Here is a 26,628-nt window from a genome sequence, read left to right as displayed (position 1 = left end):
AAAAGAAATTAAATTTTAGAATAACTAATAAATTTTTTTTATATTAATAATACAAAAAAAAAATCAATCCATGTCGATTTTATATCCTAATTATTTATAGGCCAAGAATGTCTGAAACTAATTATATTCTCATAATTAATCTATAGTTTGACAATGTACAAAAATAACAAATAGATCATCAACCAACTCATGATGAGATTTATCATTGAGGAACGAATAATATACAATAAGGAATATCTCGATTGACTTGTTGCTATTCTTGATTACTATGTAATTTATCTTCCAAAGTCAACAATTGACTTGACTATTAATGATGATCTAGTTTTATTTCTACAAACTATCGAAAGTATAAATTTTGATAAATAAATTGATGCTATGAAAGATAAATTAAAATCTACATAACAAAATCAAGCACGTTAAAATTTTCTTCAAAGTTATAAGAAGGTTGAGTGTAAATGAGTTGACAAAAATATAACTCAAACAATAGTATTAAATAAATATTATTTAAGAGATGGGTTGTTATGCATAAGAGAGAGATGGGATTGAATCTATGATTTTGATAATGAAACCAATTGATAAGTGTTTATGATTTAATCTACGTTTTGAGTGACGTGAGATGCTTCGATCAACCCCCCCCCCCCCTCTTAGTGTCACTCTTGATCCTAACAATAACAACTAGTTTTGAGGACTTTTATGAAAAAAATCTAAAAACCTTTCGATAGTCCAGTCCGATCGTGGCAGCTAAAACATTAACATCTTGCTAAAATTAGAGGAATTCGGCCCAAGTAAAGCCAAACTTCTTCGAGCTTCATTTCAGAAAGGCCCAAAACAACTGCTGCTATTAGATTTTTCAAATTTTAAAAAAAGGAGAAGTTTATGAAAATTTTTGCAAGTATAATATTGAGAAAAAAAACACTCAACATAAGCCAGCCGACATGGAAAAAAAAAATCAAACACAAAATTTTGAGTACCTCACGAATCCCAATTTTTATGTTTCTGTTGAAATAAATCATGAAACATTAGCTAGATTAATTATTGTTAAATATTTGTCTTTTACTTTCGATGAAAAAAATTGATAATATTTATGTAATAATAAAACTATTTAAAAAGAATATTATTTGATTTTTTAAAATTAGTTTGACAATGCTGTGGCAAATATTGCTTTTATTCTACAATTACCACAAGTGTGTCAATCGACTTTTATATATATATATATATATATATATATATATATATATATATATATATATATATATATATATATATATATATATATATATATATATATATATATATATATATATATATATATAATGTTAAGTGTTCTCGTCGTATTTTAAAATTATGTGTACAAAAAGATTTATGATTTCTTGAAACTTACTTTTCTCTCCAGTTAAGCAAGTAATTTCTTTCTTATAAAGTCATTAACAATGAATCTTTCTTAAAAAGATTTTCAAGGAATCTTCCTACCCGATTGAAATATACCTATGAATTTCTTAAAGAATATTTTGGAGTATAAAAACTATTATGCACTTTTGTTATAAATAATGTTAGACAAGTTTGTTTATTTATGTCAACAAACATTAGAAGACTTATGAAAGAATCTTAGAAAGTTTAAAAGTTTTTAATAATGCTACATATACTCTATCTAGTTTTTATTATCTATCCTATTGCTCACATTTTTATAATTATTTACATTAATATCATTAATGCTTTAGAATAATATTAATATGATGATGATTTAAATAAATAAAATGAATAAATACTTTTTTTAATCTTCGTACTAGAGTAGATGACCTAAGTAATAATTTAACTACTTATTATGGAAGTAGTTATATGACAATTATAGCACTAAGTTGATAATAAAAATAAAATTAAAGAAATAAAAAAAAATTATTGACTAACTTATATGACAATTATAGTACTAACTATAATAGAAAACAAACTACCCTGAAACTTTTCCATCTACCAATCAATGAGGGAGAGTAGTAAAATCTATAAGGGGACAAAATTATTATTATAAAGATGAAAAACCAAAGGTATTATCAGGCTCAAACTTTGAGTTTAATATATATCTAATAACTTTTTTTGTTTGGTATATGTCTGTCTTACAACTTTTTTCGAGCTTGATAACAACATTACAGGTATAGAATTTTTCATTCTTGAATAATAGACACGATATATAATAATATTTTTAATTTTGATAATGATTGCAAGGTAAATGCTAACACCTCAGATATCAACAAAAGCATTGGAGAAAGCCTTTAACGAATGAAACTTGATCGAGATTACTGTAAACAAGAATTGCAACGATTGCTAACACCGAAAACAAGAAAAAGTTTTATTATTTTAATATTTTTATATCATTTTTTTTTAAAAAAAAAATTTGCATCCATTTTTACAAATTTAAGAAAGAAAATTATGATTTTTTTTTTGTGTTTTATATTATTTTTAGTTTAAAAATTGTACAAGAATTAACAATTCAAGACCAAACCGCCGGAACACCATTCTAAACCAATCCTTTGACGATTCAATTCTGATTAAAAAAATTGTAACTGAATTGGCTATCACTTTGCTTTCTTTTCATTATGTACTTGTAAATCTTTTTTGACCAAGGATTACTGTACACACGCAAACAGTAATCCCCGCCTCGGCAAAAATTTGATGTTGCAACAGTTCACTTGCACTTGCGATATTATTAAAGGGAATTCCACAGCAAAATAGCATCAGAATCCATATCAGAGAGCATAAAAAGACCATCAGATTAGGACACACAGGAGTCAACGTAGCAGAAGCCTACGAAGAACTATTTTATTCAGAATCACCAGGAGAAAAATAATTGAAAAGAAAATTAATTTTCTAATTGAAATCACTAGAAACACTTGTTGAAACAAATGCCAGCTACAAGTAACTAATGCAAAACCTTATCTCAGAGATAAACTGTACATTTGAACCTACACTAGGAATATTTACCTTTACATAGTAAAAGTCAACTAATCCCCCTTCATAATCTCAGAACATGAAAGACTTCTGACAAGATGGGTTCTATAGGATGATAAAGTACAAAATGTAGTGCATCGCTTTCTTGGTGCTTTAGCCAGTAATGATGCTTTCTTCAAAATTTTAGTACTGTGGTAATTGAACAAGCAGTTACATGATATTTGTTCTTTTGAAGGTATAAACATGGTCACCAGACAAAAATGAGGTCTATTCAGTTTGCTCGAGTCCCTATGATTTGAGATCATTTTGGCGCTTGGCCAACTTCTCCAACAACTCTTGTATAGTGCGAGAGGCATCCTTCACAAGAGAGAAAACAGAAAGGCAACAAATAAAATCAACTAGTTTCACAGTCAAATGCTTACTATGCACCAGAAAAGGAAAATTTTGTTAGGACATGAGAATAATAAGGTATTTCAAGCCTTTTCTACCTTGGTGAGAGGTTCAAGTTTCTCACCTTCAGTTTCTTCCTCAAATTCTCTTCTTCTTTGTCCCTCCGGCTCCTTTCTTCTGAGAATATGTCAATCAAAGCCTCTTGTTCTTTGTTTGCCTCCTCCAAACTTTTCTGCGCTGCTTCAAACTGGTGCAAAATTGAAAAAAGAAACACATTTGAGAATATAATTGACAATATTTAACATTTAAGCTAAAACAATGATCAATATTAACAAATACAAATGGACATTTTTGTTCTACAAGTACACAAGGTAAACCATATAACATGGTCATACTCATTTGACTTCAGATATATATTTATGATGGTCATTCCAAGCATCTTATAAGTACATGGATGTGCAGATTATAGTGCATAATGTAGAATTGTATTTCGTTAACGAAACATGTTGCATGAGTGTCTCATATTAATTCCCCATGAATATCAGAACCCTTGACAAGTATACTGATCTGCATTCCAAAAGATTTCCTTGAATCAAACAAAAACAATGAGATCTGAACTTCAAACTTGCATGAGACATGAATATTAGTCACATCATGCAGATGGACACAGATATGGACACAAAGGTCCTAAACACATATCGTCATATGTATATAATATATATTTATGCAACCATGTATATACATCAGTATCTATTCATCTAACTTGCACTAATCTGTCAAATACTATAGGAGAAAATATAATTCCAATAATCCATCCAGACAAAACATGGAAACATAATTCTTCGTGCGAACAAATTTGAATTGATGGTCAGTAAATCAGAGTAAGAAACAAACAATTTGTGCACTTCAAAGCCGTACCACTATGTAGAAACAGCAAATACGAAGGCAGATCTACCATGTCTTTTCTTTTAAAGGTAACAAATAATAATCTAAAAATCCTTGAGATATTCTTAAATCCTCACAATGCTTGAATCCATGCTGAGTAAATCTTAGGCTCCGGCAAACTCTCCAAGTCAAGAAATTGAAGATTTTATACATACAATCCTTAAGCCACTCCTGTAGAGTAGTTCATGATTATGATGTCTTTCTTGGTTAAAGAAGGCACCAAAATGGAGTTCAATGATATCACAACTGGAGGTTATGCTGTTTCAACAATGTGACCACAAAGGTGTTAGCAAGCAACAAAAGGCCTTGCCTTCTTCATTTATGCTGTTCTCTCTTGGAGAAACATGAATGTTAACAATTAGATATTGCAATGGTCAAAATCGCTTAAGCAACAGAGTTTTTATTAAAACCTACAACAAGACTTCTACTCAACATCCTCAATAATCTCTTGCTTGTAGTAATTTAGATGCGGGGCTAGTTAGAATTCAAAGAAGGTTAGAATGCTAAAATTATAGGACACCTACTACAACGATTTGTTCTGTTCTGAGATTATAGTGCAGGCTAGTACAACAATAAACAAATAAACACTTTAATTGATTAAAATATAAAGTTCTTTTGATCTTCTCTTTGTGATAGACCAAATAGGTAGCCATCGCAAAAAAACAAAAGGAGGACAAATGATTGGCAGAAGAGGGAGGTTGCCAAGAAAATATATGGTAGCCTTTTTTTTTTTGAGTGGCCAATTTGATTTGGGCAAATGATTCACAATGAGAGAGATAGTTGGAGAACATAGGGACAACTAGAAAAAGATATTCAGGTTTGATGAGTTTTTACCTGAGCTGAATTTATGTTGGATTGGTAAAGTAAGAGGAAACACGGGCAAAAGATATTCAAGTTCCTCTCTCTCTCTCTCTCTCTCTCTCTCTCACTCAGCAAATCCACTCAACTGACATACAAACTGAGCTCTAAAACTAGAGCTTGGTGAGAAGGTTTGGTCAAGGAACACATTGGGTCAAGCATGGCATATCACATGCTGCCTAAGTTGGCCTTTGGTTTATGCACGACCTGACCCAACATGCATAGTTGCATCCCTGTTGTATCCAAAAATATTTTCCCAAGTCTATAGCTTGCATTTCCTCATCCATATCAGCCAATTGAAATGTATGTCCGAGAATTTCCAAAAAACAAAGGAAGATACCCAGCTGAGCATGACTAGCAGTAATTTGATATATACACCCTAATGATACTTTGAACACGTTGCAATTTAGCAATGCATGTATGCAAGTGACCCAAACATAAGAAACATATGGATGGATTGTCCTTACTTGCTCAAGTAAAGATTTATTACGATCCCTCTCATACTGCAATTCCTTAGTTGTTGATTCCTCCATTTTTATGATTCTGTCAGTGTCACACAACAATCAGAAACTCATTTGAGACAACAGAAAGTATTCGTGTCTGGTAATGAATTGATGTTCTACTACACCTTTTCTTTAATTCTTCATTTTCATCTTTCAACTGCTTGATATTGGCAGAGTCCTCAGTACTGGGACCATTTTCACCAGAGATAATTTTGGATGCCTGAAAAACAGATTGAAGTACAACAGTCCTTTATGAGGCTATGTATTAGGACCAATTTCACATGAAAATTTATCATACTAGAGGTAGTTAGAAAGGAAAATAAAGTGTGCATAGTCAGACAAATTAGTGCTTATTCTGCCAGTGGGAAGTATCATTTTGTGCAAATGTTGGGTTAGTTTCTTGGTTCCTGATCAACATTTTTGGTAGGAAAAGGCCCACAACATTAAATGGTGGATATAATTATGGGTACTAGAACCAATGAAGTTTGATAAATTACAACCAGAAAAAAAAATAATGACATTTAATAAACTATAATTTCACAACTGTACATGTTGGAACCAGAGGGCAGCTCCTCGTATACATAGATTTTGATCAGAGAAAAAAGGTTTTCTTACATGATTGCCAAAAATCATGAGAATTAAAAGAATTCATCTTCAGCTATAGACTGCTCTTAAAATGACATGAAGTGATAACATTTAAATATTCATTTGATCTGGTCTAAAAATTTGAAGGTCCTTGGGCCAAATAAACTTTACACTTAAGTTTATAAAGGTCTGTTTACCTAATTCAATAACTTTCAATAATTATTTTCTTTAATACTTCCCATCTTAAATCATGAAGGGGAGGGAGTCAAATACACCAAGGTTCGCCATGCCGACCTGTACTGTCTGGTACGGACATTACGTACCGATCCAACAGGGGATAGGTACACGACTGCTCTCTACAGATGATATCGTTACATGACCCCGTATCGAGCAATACAGGGTTTGTACTGAGCGATAACAATCGAATCCGACTGTTATTGACATGTACCGATCGATAAAGATCGAATTTTGACCATTATCGATCAAGGGCTGAGATTGCTCTATTTCAAACGATAGAATTAACCGTTTGAACCATAAGAAATGGTTTTTACATCCTTTTCTCTCCCCTCTTTCAATTTATTTCACTCTCTCAATCACTCACATCTCTCTCTCATTCTCACATTTTCTCTCTTAAACTCAACAAAGTTGCAATTTGTGGATTGGATCAAAATTGGGAGGTTAATTTAGGAGAATTAAGAGGAAGAACACGCCAATCGAGAGGAACTAGACACCAAACCGTCACAATCGTCCGCCCAATGTAAGGTAAAGGGAAAGGAGAAGACAGTAACATCAGCTACACTGTTGGAAAGAATTGAGTTTGGCGACGAGACACCTTTGCAATCGCATTCAACAACCCGCTTAATCTAGAGACATGACAACAATATGGATAACAGTGTCTTGATCGATAATGGCAACGACGTCGAAGAGTCAATGGTCCCGTCCACACAATTTAAGGATGGTGCCTGGACCGAGGAGCAATATTTTACACATGCCACCCAAGATTCAGATCATGGAGCTCGACGAGGGACTGGTTAAATTTATACAAGGGGAAGGCAGTGGATGATTTTAAACAGATGCAGCAAAGCCTATACGACGTAGACAAAAAGTGATGCTCATCGTATTCATAACCATCATATTATGAAGAATCTTATGGCCAATAATAGTACAGTAATAGTTGGTCATACTTTTCTGAGCAACAGTACGATGAACGATCTTATGATACGAAGTAGTAGATCGATAGCGAAAGTAGATCTTTTTACATTCACCATGCTTCGCACCAATACATGTCACATTCGTCCTTGCCTCGGTAGTTGCCTCGGACAAATGAGATCCACGACGATCAGACTACAACCATCATCGTATTGATGCACCAATAGCATACGATGCATCAGTATGTTATGTCGTAAGATCAATTTAAGGATTGAGTCTGACGAACATATCAAATTGATATACAGATACATTAGGATCAAGGACTCCAATCCACCGCCCGTGGAGTCCCGTCGTTCTTTTTGATGATAAAACCAAGTATATCTATTGAGTGATTACTTAATTCATTTGAATCATAAAATATAAGTTGTTTAAAAAAATAATCTAGCAATTCAAATCATTTTCTTGTAGATAATACAATATTAATGGAAAGATGATCCAAAACATACAACAAAGCTATTCCTCAAAGTCCAAAAAAGTGTGTCACTATTCTTTCCCAATTTAAATTATTTTTTTCCAAAATTATACTAAATTTATATTTATTTCCTACTTAAAAACCCTAATCTATTTTTTTTTCTAATTTTTAGGTATTTTTTGAGCTATTTTTGATGATTTTGGGTGTACCAACGCATGGTATGTTGGTATGCCTCTATACGTACCGCACCGATAACTTATCGGTATACCGACATGGACTGATAAGGTGAATCTTGAAATACACATCATTTGGATAAACTGAAGTACACAAGTGGGAAGATTATTTGCTAGCTTCTTAGGAAGGATGGTTAAATAGACAATCAATTCCAACAACCAATCTCAAAGGCCCGAACTCTATGAAAATAGTAACTACCAACTAAGTTCTCAAGATATGAAAACTTTTCAAGATTAAATGGCTCCAATTCAGTAATTTTTAGCTTATATTATTTGTGATCAAGAATCTAGTGCAAGGAATCTTTGTTAGTAATAAGGGCATTTTTGCCTTTGTAATTTATGTAACTTTTGACATGTTCTGTAACTATGCTGAAACATAAATGATCTAACACACTACTAAGAACCAAATAATTGTGCATAAATGATATGAGTACAAACAGATTTTCTTAAACTGGTCTGCATTACATGCTACATAAAACCTGGCAGATTTTTACATATACAATCCAGGTGTAAGAAGCTTTTTGTGCAAGTAAAATTTCAATGATGGTGCAGGGATCTCTCAAAGTAACTTGATGAGATAGGAATTGCCAGAGCATGGTTTGAAATGGATCAACTGAACAAATCAACTGCAACTAAAGTCAAAACCCTTGAGAAATCAAGATCTATCAAAACCCTGAAGAAACCAAGACTAGCAAAAACATAACACGGATGTAAATTTCGATGGGAATGACCAATCCCAGTCTGAACCTTAACAAATTTGGCTGATTCCTTAATTTGGGCAGAGAGATCATCAGTCCTTAGTTTTGCATCATAATGTCAGGTGGGGCTAAAAAATCCTCTATTTGACTAGGAATTGAAGTCTATTGCAGTATGGACGATAACATCACTTTTAGAGAAGTATCTAGTATAATACATACAAAGATAACATCTCTTCTTATAGCTACTGAACTTGGAATATAGGGTGAAATCTAAAAAAATCTTAACTATGTAAATTGTAGAAGGCAATCAGTTCAATATCGATCCATATTTACCTTTCCTTGTGATCTAGTAGCAACTCGCTCGATTCCTGCAACTCCATTTGTTGTATGATCTCCTTGAGCTCCATTATGGGCAGAATAAGGAGGTGGAGACAACGTTGGAGGAGCAACAATTTTATCAGAGGTTCTTGAACTGAAAATGGCCTTGGGAATATTTGAATCATGTGTTCTTTTAACTGAAGCTGTGCACTCAGTCTCAGAATCACTCTCATCATCAACAGCATGAATTCCACTGGACCTAGATTGAGCTCTTATGTTCTTTCCAACTTTCATAGCACTTTTTACTCCACAGTCCATGGAGGAGGCCAAACTTCCACTTTTCTGATTCCCAGATTTACCCAAGACAAAGGCTGAGGCACTGGCCTTTCCTGTTTTACCACTTGAACTTGGCAAGTACTTATATCCAACTTTATCTGGAGCACTAGACTTGCTGGCATGGGTTCCGCTGCTTGGAGAAGTAAACTTCAGTGAATGCCGAGATAATTGATGAACTGGTGCTTCAGGAGAACTCTCTGTCAAAGAAGATCGGCAATCAGATGATATAATGCTAAACAGCATGAATTCTGGTACCAAGTTAAAGTATTACTTTGCATATAGTGAGAGAACTAAATTAATATGCAGAATGGGAGAACCATAATCATCAATTAAATGATCGTTCTCTTAATAAAGATGCTTTCATTACCTTTATCGTCTTGCTCAATAGTTTTCTTGTTAACCCTGGGAGCATAGCCAATCCTATGACAATTATTAGACCTGAATGCAACACAAGTAAGATGTCAGAGAAACAGTGCAATCAGTGACAACATTATGCAACGCTTGTGGCATATAATTGTGGTCACCAATGGGGCCAAAAAAGTTGAGAAGCCTCCATAAGAATTCAAAAAGAACTCCGACCACATAATTTGTAAAAACTCAATTAAGTAGACTAACCAGTATGTTTTCTGCATCTGAACAAGTCTTGCTTCAAGTCTGGAAAGAATAGTTGTGCGTTCAAAGTCCTGCTTATCATGTGCTGGTTCAATAAAATTTGCCTCTAATACACCTGCAGGAAAACATTTGGTTCAGGGGAACAATTGAAGAAAAGAGAAAAAAAAGGGTAACTGAAGGAAGTACCTATAACTCCACGCCCGTCACTACCAGCAGCACTCCATACTCTCCAGAAAGGCTAAAACATATTGAGAACGATGCTAATTAGACAATCGTAAATTGTGGCTCATATCCTAAGTAAAAAAGTTTGATGCTCCGATCATGATATAGATCATCTTGTGATTGTGAAAAGAACATTCTGGTGAAAGTTACAGTAACAGGAATATAAAGCTGAAGTTTGCCTGTAATCATGCACATCAACCAAAGTGCTTTTTTTTAGTCAGAATCATTGGCTATGTAGCATAAAAAGGATACAAATTATTGATTACTATCTCTAGAAGCAATTAAAATTGCAAAGGCAGTGCAACATGAATGATTCGTAATTACATCAATGACATAAACTTATCAAACGACATTAAAACAAACCAAGTGGCAGCACTATAATGATTGTAGTGAAGGAAGATAACACAAGAAAAATGTGGTCAAAGTGAAACTTCATGTAAGCTTGCACCAAAAAGAAAGAAAGAAAGAAAAGTGAAACTTCAGATAACTGTTTCCACACTTCCAACCCAATCACTGATATGCATATTTTCTTCTGGATGATCATATCTGCTTGTACAATTCTCTCAGTTCCATATGCAAGTTATTGTGATAGTAATTCATGAATCATAGGAACAAAAGAGAGCAAATCAAGACAAGGCATGCCCCTATTGGTATGTGAAAACACATACTATAATGCCTAGAATGGGCTAATGAACTAGAATCAACTTATAAACAACAACAACCAACTTCAACTGTCACAAAATATTCAAAATTTAATTCATAATTTGCAAGATTGATGACAAAATCCAGGTTAACTAGAGACGACATGGTTGAGATCAGTAAAATCGGTAAGATCGAGTCAGAAGGGTCAGGCAAATTAAGAATTCAAATAAGCAATTATAAAAAATATCATCAAAGAAAGAAAAATTAAGGTATACATATAATAAATTTGAGAAAATAAAATTGTTATATGCATAAAAATTCTTTTACCTTCATATTTCATAAGATATCTAACTTCCGAAAACCAAATTGAACTATAAAAGATAATAAATTGAATAAAACATTAATAAGTATGATATATTGAATTACAACTATAGATATGTCATTAAAAAAGGCCGATAACTTTATCCACTTGCAATTTCAAAAGCAGTGATGACATAGAAGCTCCTCCAATTACCATGCAAGTGAAGTCACAACAATGAAATAAGTCAATGTCCCAACTTCCAACAGGTTTTGGGGAATGCAAGTACATATTACGAAATCAAACCTGAAATGCATCCATGAGATTTGTAATTAGTTATTAAAACCAAGCCATCTTTCTTCTCCGTTATGACTTTATTTTTTTAAGAGGCTAAGAGCTAGTCTCTATCCTCCTGTTTCTCTCTTTATATTCTTTTCTCTATGTTAAATGGTGGTGGTTGCAACAATGGTGGCATACTGTAAGTGTGTAACAAATATCAATAGATGGTAGTATCTCCTCTATTTCATCATCAAAATCATGGTCTTTTTTTATAAGCTCTTCCTCCATCTCCTTCGCTCCCCCTTCTTTTTTCTTCTAAGGTCATCAAGTCGATTTTAAAATTGAATAACAATTAACATATCCATACAGAATTTAATAACTAATGCCGTTACCTGAATATCATAATAAAATGTATAAAAAAGTTCAATGATGGACATACACTTTCATCTCAGTTGTCACTTAATTTCTAAGAGCATTTCCAGCATCATATTCATCTTTCATGCATTTTTTACTGGAATAAGTTAAACTTGTTGTGATTTATTTTTGGTCTAATAACAGGACAACCATCACATACAACCTTTTCTCCTCAATTTTCTTCAGAGAGAATTTACTCTGTCAACATAATTTTTTATTCCAGTAATAAGACCCAAAGTTTAGAACACATTTTATATCTTCAATTGGTTGTTATCCAAGAAGACCAAGTAACTAGTGGAACCATAATGTACTAGGCAATATGGTCGGTATCCCATAGCGAAGATGAAATGATAGTTCATAGGTTTGATTTTAAATTCAACCATTTCTTATTTTTCAGGGAACCCAAGTGTCAAACAGAGAATAATCCATAAATCATAGCAAAACAATACAAAGGAAAAGTAATTCATAGAACTACAAGGCTGCAGGTGTAAAAAATGAAAACTGTGGGAGAGTAGACTGAGAAGCACCTTTATTAGCCGATTCTTGTGATAAACATTGAACCCCTGAACATCAATATGATCTTTTGCGTCCTTTACAAAGCCAATAGTCACAACTGCAACCATCTAATCCAAAGTACCAGTAAAATTAATGTCTAATGTCTAGCAAATGCAAAAAAGTCAAAGTCATAAGGAAAAAAGGCCATAAAGTCAATAGAATAAAGCAAACGAGAAATTTACATTAGGATCTTTAGGAACACCTTCAGCAACTGATTGAGGCTTATATGTGACCTCTTGTTTTAGCATCATATCATTCACAATATTGTGGTGTTCAATCTCTTTGCCACGCAATATCATTCTGAAGACATTTGGAAGCCTGAGATACAGAATTGAGGCATAACTCTACATACAAAGGAAAGTTAATCATAATCAGATTAAATTTCATATAGGAAGACTGTTAAAATGCAAAGACTAACCAACCAAATACCACATAAGATAAACTATTAAAACAGTGGTACATACTAGATACTTGGTCAAAAGATCTGTGAAGAATGGAATTAACATCACCATAACTGTCGACAACAAACTACATACAACTACTTTGTAGAAATAAGAAAATTTTTCACATAAAATAGCAGTCGGATATCTGAATGAAGAAGCACAACAGTTTTCGAGTAAAACAGCTAGTGCTGATTTATAACATCATAATGCAATTTTCACCATTGTATTGCTGCCGACATTCATTTTTTTCCATTAGGTGGTGCTCTCAAAGTGTATGCAAGTATCCCCATAGATATTAAGAACAAAATAAAACAATCCATAACTATATCAAGATGCAAGTATCCCCATAGATATTAAAAACATAATAAAACAATCCATAACTATATCGAGACCAAGGTTTAATATTTCGATAAAATACTAGTCTGTACAGTTCTTGAGTAAAACAACTACTGCTGATTACTATCATCATAATTCAATTATCATCATTGTATTGCTGCAGACACTCATTATCCTCATAGCCATTAAGAACAAAATAAAACAACCCATAACTTTATTGAGACAAAGGTTTAATATTTTGATCCAATACTAGTCTGTACAGTATCAAAATACCAGGTAGTATACAACCTGCATCACCTTGTATCAATGAAAATAATAATAAATAATTAAATATTGATTAGCACCCAGCTATATGTCCACTGTGGTCCTTGTTCAAACCAGAAAATATCAATCAATGCAAACTAAGCCTAAATGGTATTTGAAACCTTAACTTAGACAATCACCATAAAACTTAAATTGTAGACACCATGATTAAACTAGTAACATTCATGCAACAATAGCTTCAGATCACCTTATCAACTTAGCAATGAACAACCAATTTTACATTTCTTAAAGCCTTAGATGAGTTTGGACCTACCAAGACTTGACCATATTTGAGCTGACCTTGTCAGATGCAACTTATTATACAGGTTAATCTTCTAGAAAACTCCTTGATACAGATTGAGGACTTGAAAGTGACCAATACACCATGATCCCCAACACTGAATTGTTTATTTGTACCAGCCAAGCCAATCCATTGCACAGACTTAATTTGTAATTCATTTGCCAAAATTACAAAGAACTAAAACATTAAGTAGATATACTAATCCACCTTAATATGTCATAAACCATGAAGAAACTAAAATTTTGAATTCTTAGGCAATCTAGGATGAGACACTTAGAATAGAACAACATTCATAAATGCAAAGAGATGTCAATACACCAATTCTGCACCTAAAATCACAGAATAATTATGCAAAGCACTTTTAGTGAAGTAGAATGTTCATTTCGGTAATGTATAAAGTTAAAAATGTAATGTTTGAAAAGATTTCTTGTACATAAAACCACTAAGCTTGACTGGAAGCAGTTCCAAATTGGTTGAAGAAATGGGTCAATGTTGCACCAATTGTGTATGATAAAAACCAATAAACATCAACATTACATGCAAGTTGAGAAAAGGACAAACGACAAGAAACAACATTTATTAAGAGTTAAAGTCCAAAACATGTTACAGATCTATCACATATTTAAATGCAAAAAATCCTAAAAATAGGAACTGATATGTTCAATATGCATATGACTCGATAATTATTTTACCAAAAATGAGTAAACATGCAAGCTCAGTTAGAAGAACATATCACTAACAACTAAGTTATATTCACCAAATTCAAACCAAATTTGGGAATGTTACCAGAAAAAATATTTTCTGGATATTTGTCATCCACATGATGTCCATGATAATCACAACAACGAAAAAAATGTAACAAATTATTGCAATCTCACTCCTAATAAAACACAAACTCCAAATGGGATTAGCCAACAGACAAACACATATTCAATGATTTGTGGCCTTTAACATACAAGCCAATCCAAAAAGACTTCCATATACTTAAATATAAGTACATTCGTGTGACACAACAGAAGAAACGCAATATTTTTATATGGTTAAGAATCATTCCAGAGTTTTAAGTTGACCCTTCAATATTTTGCTCTAGACACTTGGATTCCAGTGAACAGCAGCACAAAATGAAGTGAAGAAAGCTACAACAATAAAATGTAGCAGCCGCAAAGTAGCAGTCAATTAATACGTAAGAACAGCTTCACGAACAAAATAAAAAATAGATTCTAGCATATTTTTGAAATAATGCTGTAAAATACATATTTGGGAACATAATATTAGTGTTTATTTTCAGCTACAGTTATTTTTTTTACAAACTATAATGTAATGAACTAGTTTATGTATCTTGATTCAAAAATTTTCTAATAATTAGGTTTCCTATTCTAGTATAGTAAAAAACTCAGTGCTATAGCTACCACCAATAGCACACGCTGCATGCATCATACAGACAAAGGATTCTAGATTGTGAAAAATTTTCAAACAAAGAAGAGAAGCAAAGAGCATATGGACAGGTCATTCTCTTTCATCAACAAGAAAGGTCAAATGATTATAATGATGATAAAAGTTTTCGTTCAGTTTTTTGTTGTTGTTAAGCTCCAGTGTCACCCGACCATGCAAGAAAAATGGAAAACTAAACTATTCAAGGTTATCACCGCCCATATCAAGGTTATCACTGCCCAGTGAAGCTTTTGGAAAAAAGGACATTCCTCTCAAACATATTACCATACAATCCTGGAAAAAAAATGAGCATCTTTCCAACAATCATCTCATACTTTCTCTTTGTCCATGGTCTCCAGCTGAGATGACTTCAACAATCTCACAATTGTCAAACAACCGATAGCTTTACAAATTAACAGAGCTTGTTTATATATATTATATTAAGAGCTGATTCCATTTTTAGCACAAAAAATGAAAAACATCGAAACACATGAAGTACCCTTAATGAGTGTCGATATGTTAAAAAATGCCTGGAGTTTGGAAACTTCATTGCCATTTCAATCTTCTTCTCATCACGATTAACACCTCTAACTTGAATGTCCTGCCATCATAAATACTCAAATTCAGTGCACAATTCTAAATATAGGCAACAATGACTTGTTCGGATAACTAACTGTTGAAAGCACTTGTACCAACAACAGAACATGTTCCGATGTATAGAGAGAGATGACAGGAGAGTTTATAGTTTGAACTTACATGTTCATCAGCATCAAAATCAAGCTCCAACTCTCCTTGGTCATCCTCCCACAAATTGTATATGACTATTCGAGTCCCTTGATCTTTAACAGAACTGAACTGAAACATCATAATAATGAAGTATATGGATATGGTATAGAAAAGACAAGTACACTGTTTTTGTGAAACATAGTTGTTAAGGATAAGAACTAGTAAAATACAAACTGGCAGATGCAACAATGATCAATCTTTCAAAAAGAAATATATTCAACAATATAACACAAGGATAGATGACTAACCTAATTATTTTTCCAACAAAAGTTTCTCAAATGTTGGCAATTCAAAGCAAGAAATGAAGACCTTAAACAAAAATTAGACCAGAATGACATATATACATCGGCAAAAACCACAGCACCAAAGTGGTAAAAAACAGTAAGTTGGCATTTCTTAATAATGTTACATGAACATTCTGTCGACAATATAAAATTGTCATCGTATGATAAATGGCATCAAATGATACATCTTTAGAGGTTGTGATTAAAAGAAAACTAATAATATATTTTCTCTTTGACCAACTATGTCGAGGTAGCATAACTTGTTTTTAGCAACTTCAACCATGGTCATCATTCAGGTATGGAACGCACGCCATTATAGTTAGAAACATAACTCAATGACAATATTGCAAGTAATGTCATCAAATATTTTATATACTCTTAATTCTTCAATTTGAACAGCTATTATATGGCAAATAATTTATCGATAACCTCTATAATTTTTGAGAAAATAATTTCTCTGGCATACATCATACCAGATATCCATCATAACAAATAATATTCTATTTCAAATTATAAGGTAGAAATATATAAAGATCAAAAAGATAGTTAGGAAGTTATATCTGATTAGATCGTTGCCAGACCAGGAAAAAAATTAGCTGCTCCATGATTAAGAGAACTCAATGAGATCTAAATTTTTCATCATTGTTTTAGCTGTCAATTTGAGGATACAAATACTTGTATGAGTCATACTTATTTTTTGATAGAAAATGGGTTGAGAAAGTAATTTAGTCATAGTTTTGATTTGAAAGTTCTAGCGTCTTTTGGATGGTTTCTAGAATCACAAAATGGTTAACATAGACCAACAGTAAGTTTCACTGATCTTTTATGCTTGACATAATATATACTTTGAATATAAAAGGTGCGTTTTGAGTGTGTTCACAAGTGGAAACCACTAAGAACCATGCAGTTAAATTACAGTTTCAAAGTAAGTCTTTAAGTTGGCCTGTCACAAACTGTTGTAGTTAAGTCCAAAACAATGTATTAAGTGCCCTGTAAATTCACCATGTAAAGTCAAAGACGTTCAAACATACCACATACAAACAAAGGGTTGCAGAAAAGTGAATCATCATCAAGCCTCATGCAACCAAAATATCACTGATAAAGCAAACTCCAAATAAAGAGCTCCATAGAAGAATCAACAAAGCTTTTAAAGAACTAACATGAAACAATTAGAAGACAATACTGAAGCAAACAATTGTAATACAATTAAATTATTAGAATAACCATGAATGGTGTAGTTTATTGACAGGAAAACTATTTATTGTCAACCATGCATGTCCAGGCACCATAAAAGTATATCTTACCTGCTGAAGAAGATCTGCTTCACTAGAATATGGAGACCATTGGATGATGGTCTCTAAATTTGTATTCCAATCAGCTAAGGATGATCTCAACATCTTACTCCAGACTTTTCCTTTCTCATAATCAAGCTGCAAAAGAAACCTAGAATGAGTCAATCTGAAAAGGAAGCCTAAAATATATCTTGGATAAAAAAAAGTACAGACATTGGATTTATCCCATGGCATCTCACTTGTCAGAAAGCCCAACACACCATGGGACAATATTAAGACATCAGAAAATAACATTATGTGATAAAGTAGGCTCTCAATAACAAAATAATCAAAACAAGGCCAAGTAAAGTCATCAATGATTTATCTCAACTCAAGCACATTCTTCTACATAGCATAGCCATAATAATATTGTGTTATCCAAATAAATTCATATCAAGCTACTCACTTTGCAACAACAGTAAGCAGAAATCCAAAATGATATCTATTGCTTAAGTATGTTCCTCACCTTTTTCTCTATTTTGAATTTCTCCCCAGACTTCAGTTGATATGGGTTTCTCTTTTATTGTTTACTTTTCATAAACAGAAGCACAAAGGACTCATTACATATCAGACAAGAATCCCTTTAATCCTCTATTTCACTTATTTAATGCTTCATACTACCTACAAGAGATTAAGGCCTTCGTCGATGAATAGTCCATTGCTTTATCAGTATACAAAGTCAACTGATTCTTGAAACAGCTACAAAATGAAAAATTATCTCATCTACAGTATTAACATTGCATCATTTAACCATTGAGGCAAACAAGAGTATAACTTTTAATGAACTTCTCTCCAAAATGCATGAAGGGCTTGCAATAATCCCCATAGTGATAACTACCTGTTGTTAACCTTAGAATGGATTGTGTAAAAAGGAAAAAAACAATACATGTAGAAGATTTGCCATTTTAGTGAATATTCTTTTGGAAAAATTTAAGTGAAAATCATTAAGGCATTAGCACATGTTCTTAATCTACAAAGGCTGACATCACACAAACAAAATCTATTCGGTATGCAGGAAAATTTATGTCCAGAACATTTATTTTAAACATCAATGGACATACAGATCAGTATCAACAAAGGGATGTAGGTAAAATCATATATCATAAACAATATCATTGTTTATATAACATCATTAAATATACCATTGGAACTACAATATCTTCTTTCCCAGTGTTCCTCAGAAAAGTATAGGACAGCATTCCAATGGTCTGCGTGGGCCTGTATGCCAAGTTAGGGTAGGTCAGTCTCATTGGAGGCAGCAATGGAAAGGTTAAACAAAAACAAAGATATAATGAAGCACCATGTACCACAATTATCATACCAAAATAATGACACCAGACAAGGATTTACATTCAGTCTGGTACCAGTTTCGATAATCTATAGGACCAGAATAGTACTAGCATACTGGGGATATTACCAATGTCGAATACAGTATTAAAAAATTTAAAGATGAATGGTATTGTACCAGTATCAAGTTACATATTCCCAAACTGGTACTTGGTCAAAGCCAGTCCAAGAGGTATCTAAAATGCTGACACTAAATAGGTGTTTCTCACATTTACAAATACATACATAATTAGATTGCCATATTTACCAAATCTTTTGATTATTCACAAAAATATTTATAAAATATTCTACCCCATATTTATAAACAACATGCATACATAATAAACAGTCATACAACAGGAAAGAAATTAATTCCTACATAACTAACACGACAATTAAGCTTCACATCAATGAATAAGCAAAATTAACACTGGATTCTATTGATCTCCACAAGTCATGTAAATACTTTAAATGCCGACTACAACCTATCATCATTAAGTAAATGTCACTGAAATAGATATATCATGCGTTACATTGACAACAAGGCACCATCTCCATCCTTCTGCAATCGAGGACTATGACAGAGTTCCACATTCCATTGCATCTTTTTTTATTGTTTCCAACATGTCTTCTCCAAATTTTCGCTACCTCTTTCAACACCTCGATTACAAATTGAATTAGCTTACATGTTCAAGGCCACCTTAAAGGACTGACCTCATTTCACCATACATTTGGCACAATCCATCTCAATATTTCTTCCACAAACATATATTTCTTGTCATACTTAATGTAAAACTAAACATCCATCTCAACATCCTCATCTCCAGTTCTATAATTTTAAAATATGTTGTTTGAACCGCCAACACACCAGCCAACACAGATAACCTCGTAATTGTCCTAGATAATGGTCAAATGCTCCACTCCAATTGAACAATGTCAGTTTAGTTCTATGAAAACCATATTCTTCAACCTCCCCAACTCTATAAACATTATATCAACTCAACTTGAGAAAAAGATGAACATATTCCCTTTCATTGTTTCATGAACATCTTCAGCCTAAAATGTACGAAATCACCTTTGCTCACTCTCAGACTTCTTTCTATTGTCATTTATTTCTTAAATTTCTTTCCTTCTATTTCTGCAATTTTGTTCATAAATTTTTCGTTTCTTCTGTAGCCCAAGTTACAGTAAAAGCTTTTTTTGCCAAAGGGTAAGAAGCTACAATGAATTTTATGTGCTCAATTCTACCTATTGTCCTGATGGAAGAGAATATTATCAGTTGATTGTTCAACTCTACAATGGCACTGGGCAAAACTTTCTCTTCCTAAAACATTTATTTGCACCAGCCAAATCATCCATAATATATCTAGAACTTTTTGAATTCATCTTCAATCCTAGAATATAATTCCTGTGAACCACTTAAATATGTTTGTGTCCACTGGGGCAATTTATATTACCCAACAATATGGTAATTTAAGTTTCCATACAAAAAGAAACCCACCATATGGAATCTTAGAACCATCTTGTTCACATTCTCAACTTAGGGTATTGAGATTTCAAGTGTCAAGGCACAAATAACATTAGTATTCCTTCCGTAAGTACATCATAACACAAATTTCCTAGCCAGGACAATATAATTTACAGTTTGCAGGAGTATCATAATCAGAACTGAGAAAGCAACCAAGAAACCTGGTAAAAGCACATAAATTGTCCCATATGTAGGTACAACAAAAGTGTGTATGAATCTGTTCTACACATATATCCAAACAGTACACGAGTTCGTCAATGTTACTGCATATGCTTATTGTGGGTGCAGATATAAGAAAATATGCTAACCTTCTTCCGTCTTTCCCATGACTACGAGAAAACACGATAACATCTGCGCCAAGTCGCATGGTGCTGGTTTTAAAGCCATTCCCATCTATGGAGACCAAATAAACAATGTAAATAAAGAAAAGATCCTCATTTACCAAGGAGATAAAAGAACGTTTTTTTTATCAAAGGTAAATGTGTCCTTTTCCTACTAATGGTGGATACTCACACTGTCCAATAGTGTTTGCTATTTTGGACTTGGCAGAATACCCCAATGACATGCATTGCCGCATTTTATCAGGGTCCATCCCACCACCATTATCTGCAAAATAACATAAATTCGGCGGTTTCATCATTTAATGTGTGATTAACAGAACAACAACATATTGCAGAGTTAGCATTACCATAGCAAGTTATAAAGAAAATGACAACCCATTAAAATTTAAATGCTCAATTACTATCTCGAGCATATACCTGAAACCTCACGCTTAAACTTGGAAACTAAAAATTACAAACTAGCTAATATATTGGGAAGTGTTGCTTGCTAGAAACAAAGAATATCTTCTCTAGAACTACCATAAATTCCTAAGGTCAATAGTGTGATATTCTCTACATAAAGTTTATTTTGGTTCCACTTTCCATAACCCTTGTTTTCCTCTTAATGGCTGATGAAGCCCACCTGCCCATCTTCTCCATTTACACCACAAATCACTTCAAGCTAGCCTTTTATTTTATAACATAGTATGCTACTTATATTTCCTTTGCTTACAATATTCAATTTTAATTTTGTTCAAACCATAGATTATAATCACCAATAATGGAAGAAACCATGCGACAGAGAGCATCAGCCATCTCAACACCTGAAACCATCAGTGGCACAGGGCTTAATAGGGTGATAGAGGATAAAAATGACCTCCCAACGTCGACACATGGACTTAGGCGCAAGTGGCAGCATTGGCCTCAATGCTGTACTGGGGGCTGCATCGTCTGCCACATCATCGACTTCCACATCAGTTATGCCACCTCAACAATTGAATTGCCACCCCAAAGGCGGTTACCTCATGTCAACCACCACTTCGACAACAATTATGCCACCTAAGCGATCAAACCACCACCCAAGAGGTGGTTAGGCCACATCATCCACAATTTTGATAGCATTTATGTCACCACAGACCGAAGCCACCACCTCAAAGGCAATTAGGCCACGTCACAAGTTCACGCCAAGGTTCTCCTTATTCTCCCTCTTCTTCAAACGCCCTCTCCTTCTTCCTTCTTCGACGCTTCTCCCTCAACCTCGCCGCAGCCAGGCCGATACCACTCCAAACAAGTCGATAACGATCGAAATTTTGACCGTTACTGCACGAAACAGTATATCGAGCAGACCGCCCGCGTACCGATTCATGAGCCGACCGGTACATACCGCCCGATACAGGTGGTACGATTCGAAATCACAAACCTTTCTTTACGTTGTCCTACATAAGGTCTATATAGACAAGCATCCTCAAATGCCTTATCTTAAAGATATGCTAATAACAGCAAAAGAGGTCAAGATAGCATTCAAAGATGATTTTAAAGTCGTGCAATACTTACAAATCGTCGATCGTAGAACTAAAGTTCATATGGACCAAGACATCCATAATGTAAGTAAATTCATATTAATTAAAATCTCATTCATAATTTTTCAATATTTAAAAAAAATTTACAAACAAAATTATTTGTCTTGCAACGTATTACCTAAATCCGACCACTCAATTTTGATATAATCCTAGAACACAATTAGATTTATTGTCGACACTAAGAAATGTTATATATCAACTCTTATCAAACACTACCAATGCTATTATGGAGGACCAATTATTTTAAGAAACGATTGGTTCATTCTGCAACATTATAGTTATATCGTCTCGTAACTGTATGAATCATAGTGAAGAAAAGTTATACATATATTAATAATAATTTATATTTGACATTAATTATTTGTTATGCTAATAAAATCCTATTTATATCTTTTTACAGACGAGTGGTGGCTACAATTTAAACAAGATGCACCAAATTTAAGAAAGGTTGTCGTCCGTGTAGTTTCGCAAACGATAACTTATAATGGTTACGAACACAATTAGTCAACGTTCGCATTGATTCACATAAAGATCCGCAGCAAACTATCGTATAAACGATTGGAGAAACTAATATATGTTCACTATTACATGCGACTAAGGATGCAGTGTGCCGAGCTGGACAAGAAGCCAGAGGAAACAGAGACTAATCCCATCGACATTCAAATCTACAACGAAGATTCCAAGCTGATGTTAAAGTGGGTCGAAGTAGCGAAGAACCAAGAGGATCCTCTACTTGATGAGGTGGGAGATCCTCCACGTCCTTCACGATTTATCACCTAGGTAATAGAAGAGGAAGCACATCCCTAATAGGAGAAAGATCACCCTCAATTAGAATATGGCAGGATCACCCTCGATTAGTACATGGCATAAGGAGTCGGACAACATCGAGTCGGACAACATTGGGTCGGACTGCTCGAGGAACTAAAAACAGCCAATCGTTACAATCGTTTGCCCAATGTGCAAAGGCAAAGGGGAAGACAGTAACATCAGCCACACCATTGAAAAGAATCGAGTCGGGCGACGAGACACCTTCTCAATTGCATTTAACAACCCACTCAATCCAGAGTCATTACAACAACATGAACAGTAGTGCCTCGACCGATGATGGCGACGATATCGAGGAGTTATAAACCTTGTCTACACAATTTAAGGGTGGTGCATAGACCGACGAATAGTATTTTACACATGACACCCAAGATTCAAATCATAGAACTCGACGAGGTATTGTTCAAGTTTATACGTGAAAGGAGAAGACGGTAGATGATTTTGAGCATATGCGACAAAACCTATACGATGTGAACACAGAGCAAAGCTCATCATATTCACAATTGTCATATTATGAAGAATCTTATGATCAATAAAAATACGATAGTAGTTGGTCATACTTCTTCGGGCAACAATACAGTGATCAATCTTAATACAAAGCAGTAGATCAATGATAAAAGTAGAAGTTCTGATATTCTCCATGCTCTGCACCAATACATACCACAATCATTATTACCTCAGGAGCCGCCTCAAACACGTGATGCACGATGATCAGACTAAGACCATCACCACATTAATGCACCAGCGACATTCGATGTATCAATATACTATGTCATGAGATCACTTTCGAGATTAGGTTCAACAAATATATCGAATTAATATACATATACATAAAATCAAGTACTCTGATCCACCACCCATTTAGTCTCATCGTTCTTTCTAATTGTAGAACCAGATACATGCATCGATTGATTACGTGATTCAATTTAATCTTAAAATTTAAGTTCCTTAAAAAATAATCTAACAACTCAAATCATTTCTTCATAAATAATTCAATATTAACGAAAGAATGATCTAGAATATACCACAAAGCTACTCAAAGCCCAAAAAAGATATAACTATTTCTCTTAATTTAGATCATTTTTACTAAAATATACTAAATTTATATTTAATTCTAACTTAAAAACCCCAATATAACTCTTTTTAGGTATTTTGGAGCTATTTTTGATAATTTTACTATATCGTCGATGCACCTCGGTATGTACCATATCGATAGCTCACCGATATACCGATACGAACTGGTAATGCAAACCTTGATTCACATTGCTATAGAGATGCCAAGGATGTAAAAGAACTCGAAAACTTGATATGTAGCATTACTTTAGGGCAACAGTTTTGAATAAACTAAGTGTACATCAAATCCATGTACTTGAAATCTCTGGTGAAACACCTGATGGGATTTGATCCAACCAGGCACTACAGAGTGAATACTTGGGAGGATCTAAAGCATGAGCTACGAACTCAATTCATACCTGAGAACACTAAGTTCACCATAATTGTTAAAGTCTTTGCCACTACACAGTGGCATGGAACATTGCATTGAGCTGAGCCGGAGTGAAGCCTCCACAAGACCTTACGACATATCCTCACTTTAGTTGGTTGAGTTCATAATGCAACTAGATAGGCCGCTCAACAAAGATATTACCCATAGTTTTAACGCATCTTTTATAGCTCCAATTCTTTTCGAGAAGAAACAAGATAAGAATTATAAACTACCATGCTAAAAATTGATAAAGAACCAATACTCAATCCCACTTATTGTGAACTTGTTTGATCAACTATGCAAGGCAATGTATTTCTTAAAATTCAACCCTTCGAGATACCGGTAGGTGTTAATTGTTGAAGGTGATAACGTAAAAACCAAGTATTGAAATATCGTACCGTATCGGAGTTTCGAGATTCACTCGGTATGGTACAGTACTATATACTAAGCGATATACCACTCGATATATATATATATATAAGGTAAAAAAAAATATTTATATATAAATATATATAAATATAAGTAATATATATACGAGTAAAAAAAAAAATGTGATGTCACCTCGAAAACAAGGCAACGTCGCCTATATATATATATATATATATATATAAAATACCACCTAGTAGCGAGCGATCTGTGTATCGGTCTGTTGGTCGACCGATATGTACCACCCGATACGAGCGATATTATTCGAAATTGAAGACCTTGGTAAAAACTACCTGTGTAACCAAGTTTGGTGTATTTGATTCCTCGTGATGACTTTTTGGCTTAACGAACACCCCGACCACATTCTATATTTAGATGCATCAATTGTTTAAACAGTATCCAAATAAATCTATGATTGTCTATACGGATGAAATCGTCGTCCATAACTAAACTCTAGAGGAACATATCCAACACTTACAAATACTTTTCAAGATTTCTAGGGAGAACATTTTGTTAGTAAAGAGAGAAAAGTGATGCTTTGCTAAGGCAAGCTTTAAGATAGCTAGTTAATGATTTAACAAAAAATAAATAATATCAAATACATGAATTAACATATTAGACCTAAGATTAGTGCTTTTTCTATCTATTACTTGTTAGAGATTACAAAATGATAAGGAAGTTAAGCAAACAAATGTCACTTTTTCTTTATCAAGAGAAAACAAAATACATACCTTCAACCAACAACATTTTGCTTCCATTTTTCTTGTTTATTAGCATATCAATATTCACGAATGTAGATCCATTGCAAACCTTAAAAAGTAGAATCACAATTTAATCAACATAAAAAAAATTATCAAGATGTATCTCACAGAGGAAATAACAATGGTTACCTCATCCAAAGAATTGTCCAAGAGCTCAGCCAAAGCTGTTCATCAAGTGACCAAAGAGACCATCAATATACAAATTATCAGAACTCCGACTATCTATGTGAAAGTATTTTCATCAGTAAGGCAAACAAATAAAGATGTGAAAATGGCTTCACAAGTACCTCCAAGTGCCCACTTGTGACTTGTGGCATTTGAATGCAAAAATTTAGGGTGAACTCGCACATGATCCATCCCTGAAGATGAAACCAATAGAATATTTCAACATCCAAAGTGGCAAAATTATGCAAGAATAACAAGAAAAAACACTGAAGGCCCATGAGCAGATAAGCAATTTAAAAAACAACAAAAAAATAAAAAAAAGCTTTCTCGATGTCAAAATTTCTTAAACTTACTCAAGGCATCATCTAAATGTTGAAAATGCAAAAGATACATAGTGTAAAACTGCAAACAGTATATCAACGTATATATGTCTTCAAGAAAGATGATGAGATTTATGATTGGTAAACATGAAAAATATAACTGCACAAGGTAGAAGCACTCAGAAGTATCCTAATTAGAATGAACATCCAAAAATCATGAGTATGCTTAA

General features: G+C 33.5%; 1 protein-coding gene across 1 annotated transcript in view; it reads right to left on the bottom strand.

Annotated features, from left to right (window-relative positions):
• Positions 1-2,839: 2,839 nt before the first annotated feature.
• Positions 2,840-26,628, bottom strand: part of LOC103971173 (protein MICRORCHIDIA 7) — a 25,153-nt gene continuing 1,364 nt past the window's right edge. Inside the window, exons 2-20 of the mRNA XM_009385132.3 lie at positions 26,201-26,272; positions 26,043-26,077; positions 25,884-25,962; positions 21,032-21,124; positions 20,827-20,911; positions 18,807-18,882; positions 17,638-17,763; positions 16,020-16,118; positions 15,763-15,864; positions 12,632-12,793; positions 12,422-12,517; positions 10,226-10,277; positions 10,043-10,154; positions 9,795-9,865; positions 9,107-9,624; positions 5,762-5,856; positions 5,601-5,676; positions 3,455-3,577; positions 2,840-3,297 (exon numbers count right to left, since the gene is read on the bottom strand). Of these exons, the coding sequence (XP_009383407.2) occupies positions 3,229-3,297; positions 3,455-3,577; positions 5,601-5,676; positions 5,762-5,856; positions 9,107-9,624; positions 9,795-9,865; positions 10,043-10,154; positions 10,226-10,277; positions 12,422-12,517; positions 12,632-12,793; positions 15,763-15,864; positions 16,020-16,118; positions 17,638-17,763; positions 18,807-18,882; positions 20,827-20,911; positions 21,032-21,124; positions 25,884-25,962; positions 26,043-26,077; positions 26,201-26,272 (2,141 nt within the window). The 3' untranslated portion in view covers positions 2,840-3,228. The remainder of the gene's footprint in view (positions 3,298-3,454; positions 3,578-5,600; positions 5,677-5,761; positions 5,857-9,106; positions 9,625-9,794; positions 9,866-10,042; positions 10,155-10,225; positions 10,278-12,421; positions 12,518-12,631; positions 12,794-15,762; positions 15,865-16,019; positions 16,119-17,637; positions 17,764-18,806; positions 18,883-20,826; positions 20,912-21,031; positions 21,125-25,883; positions 25,963-26,042; positions 26,078-26,200; positions 26,273-26,628) is intronic.

Source organism: Musa acuminata, chromosome BXJ3-11, assembly GCF_036884655.1.
Source record: "Musa acuminata AAA Group cultivar baxijiao chromosome BXJ3-11, Cavendish_Baxijiao_AAA, whole genome shotgun sequence".
NCBI classification, from domain to species: Eukaryota; Viridiplantae; Streptophyta; class Magnoliopsida; order Zingiberales; family Musaceae; genus Musa; species Musa acuminata.
This window is presented reverse-complemented; position numbering and strand designations above follow the sequence as displayed.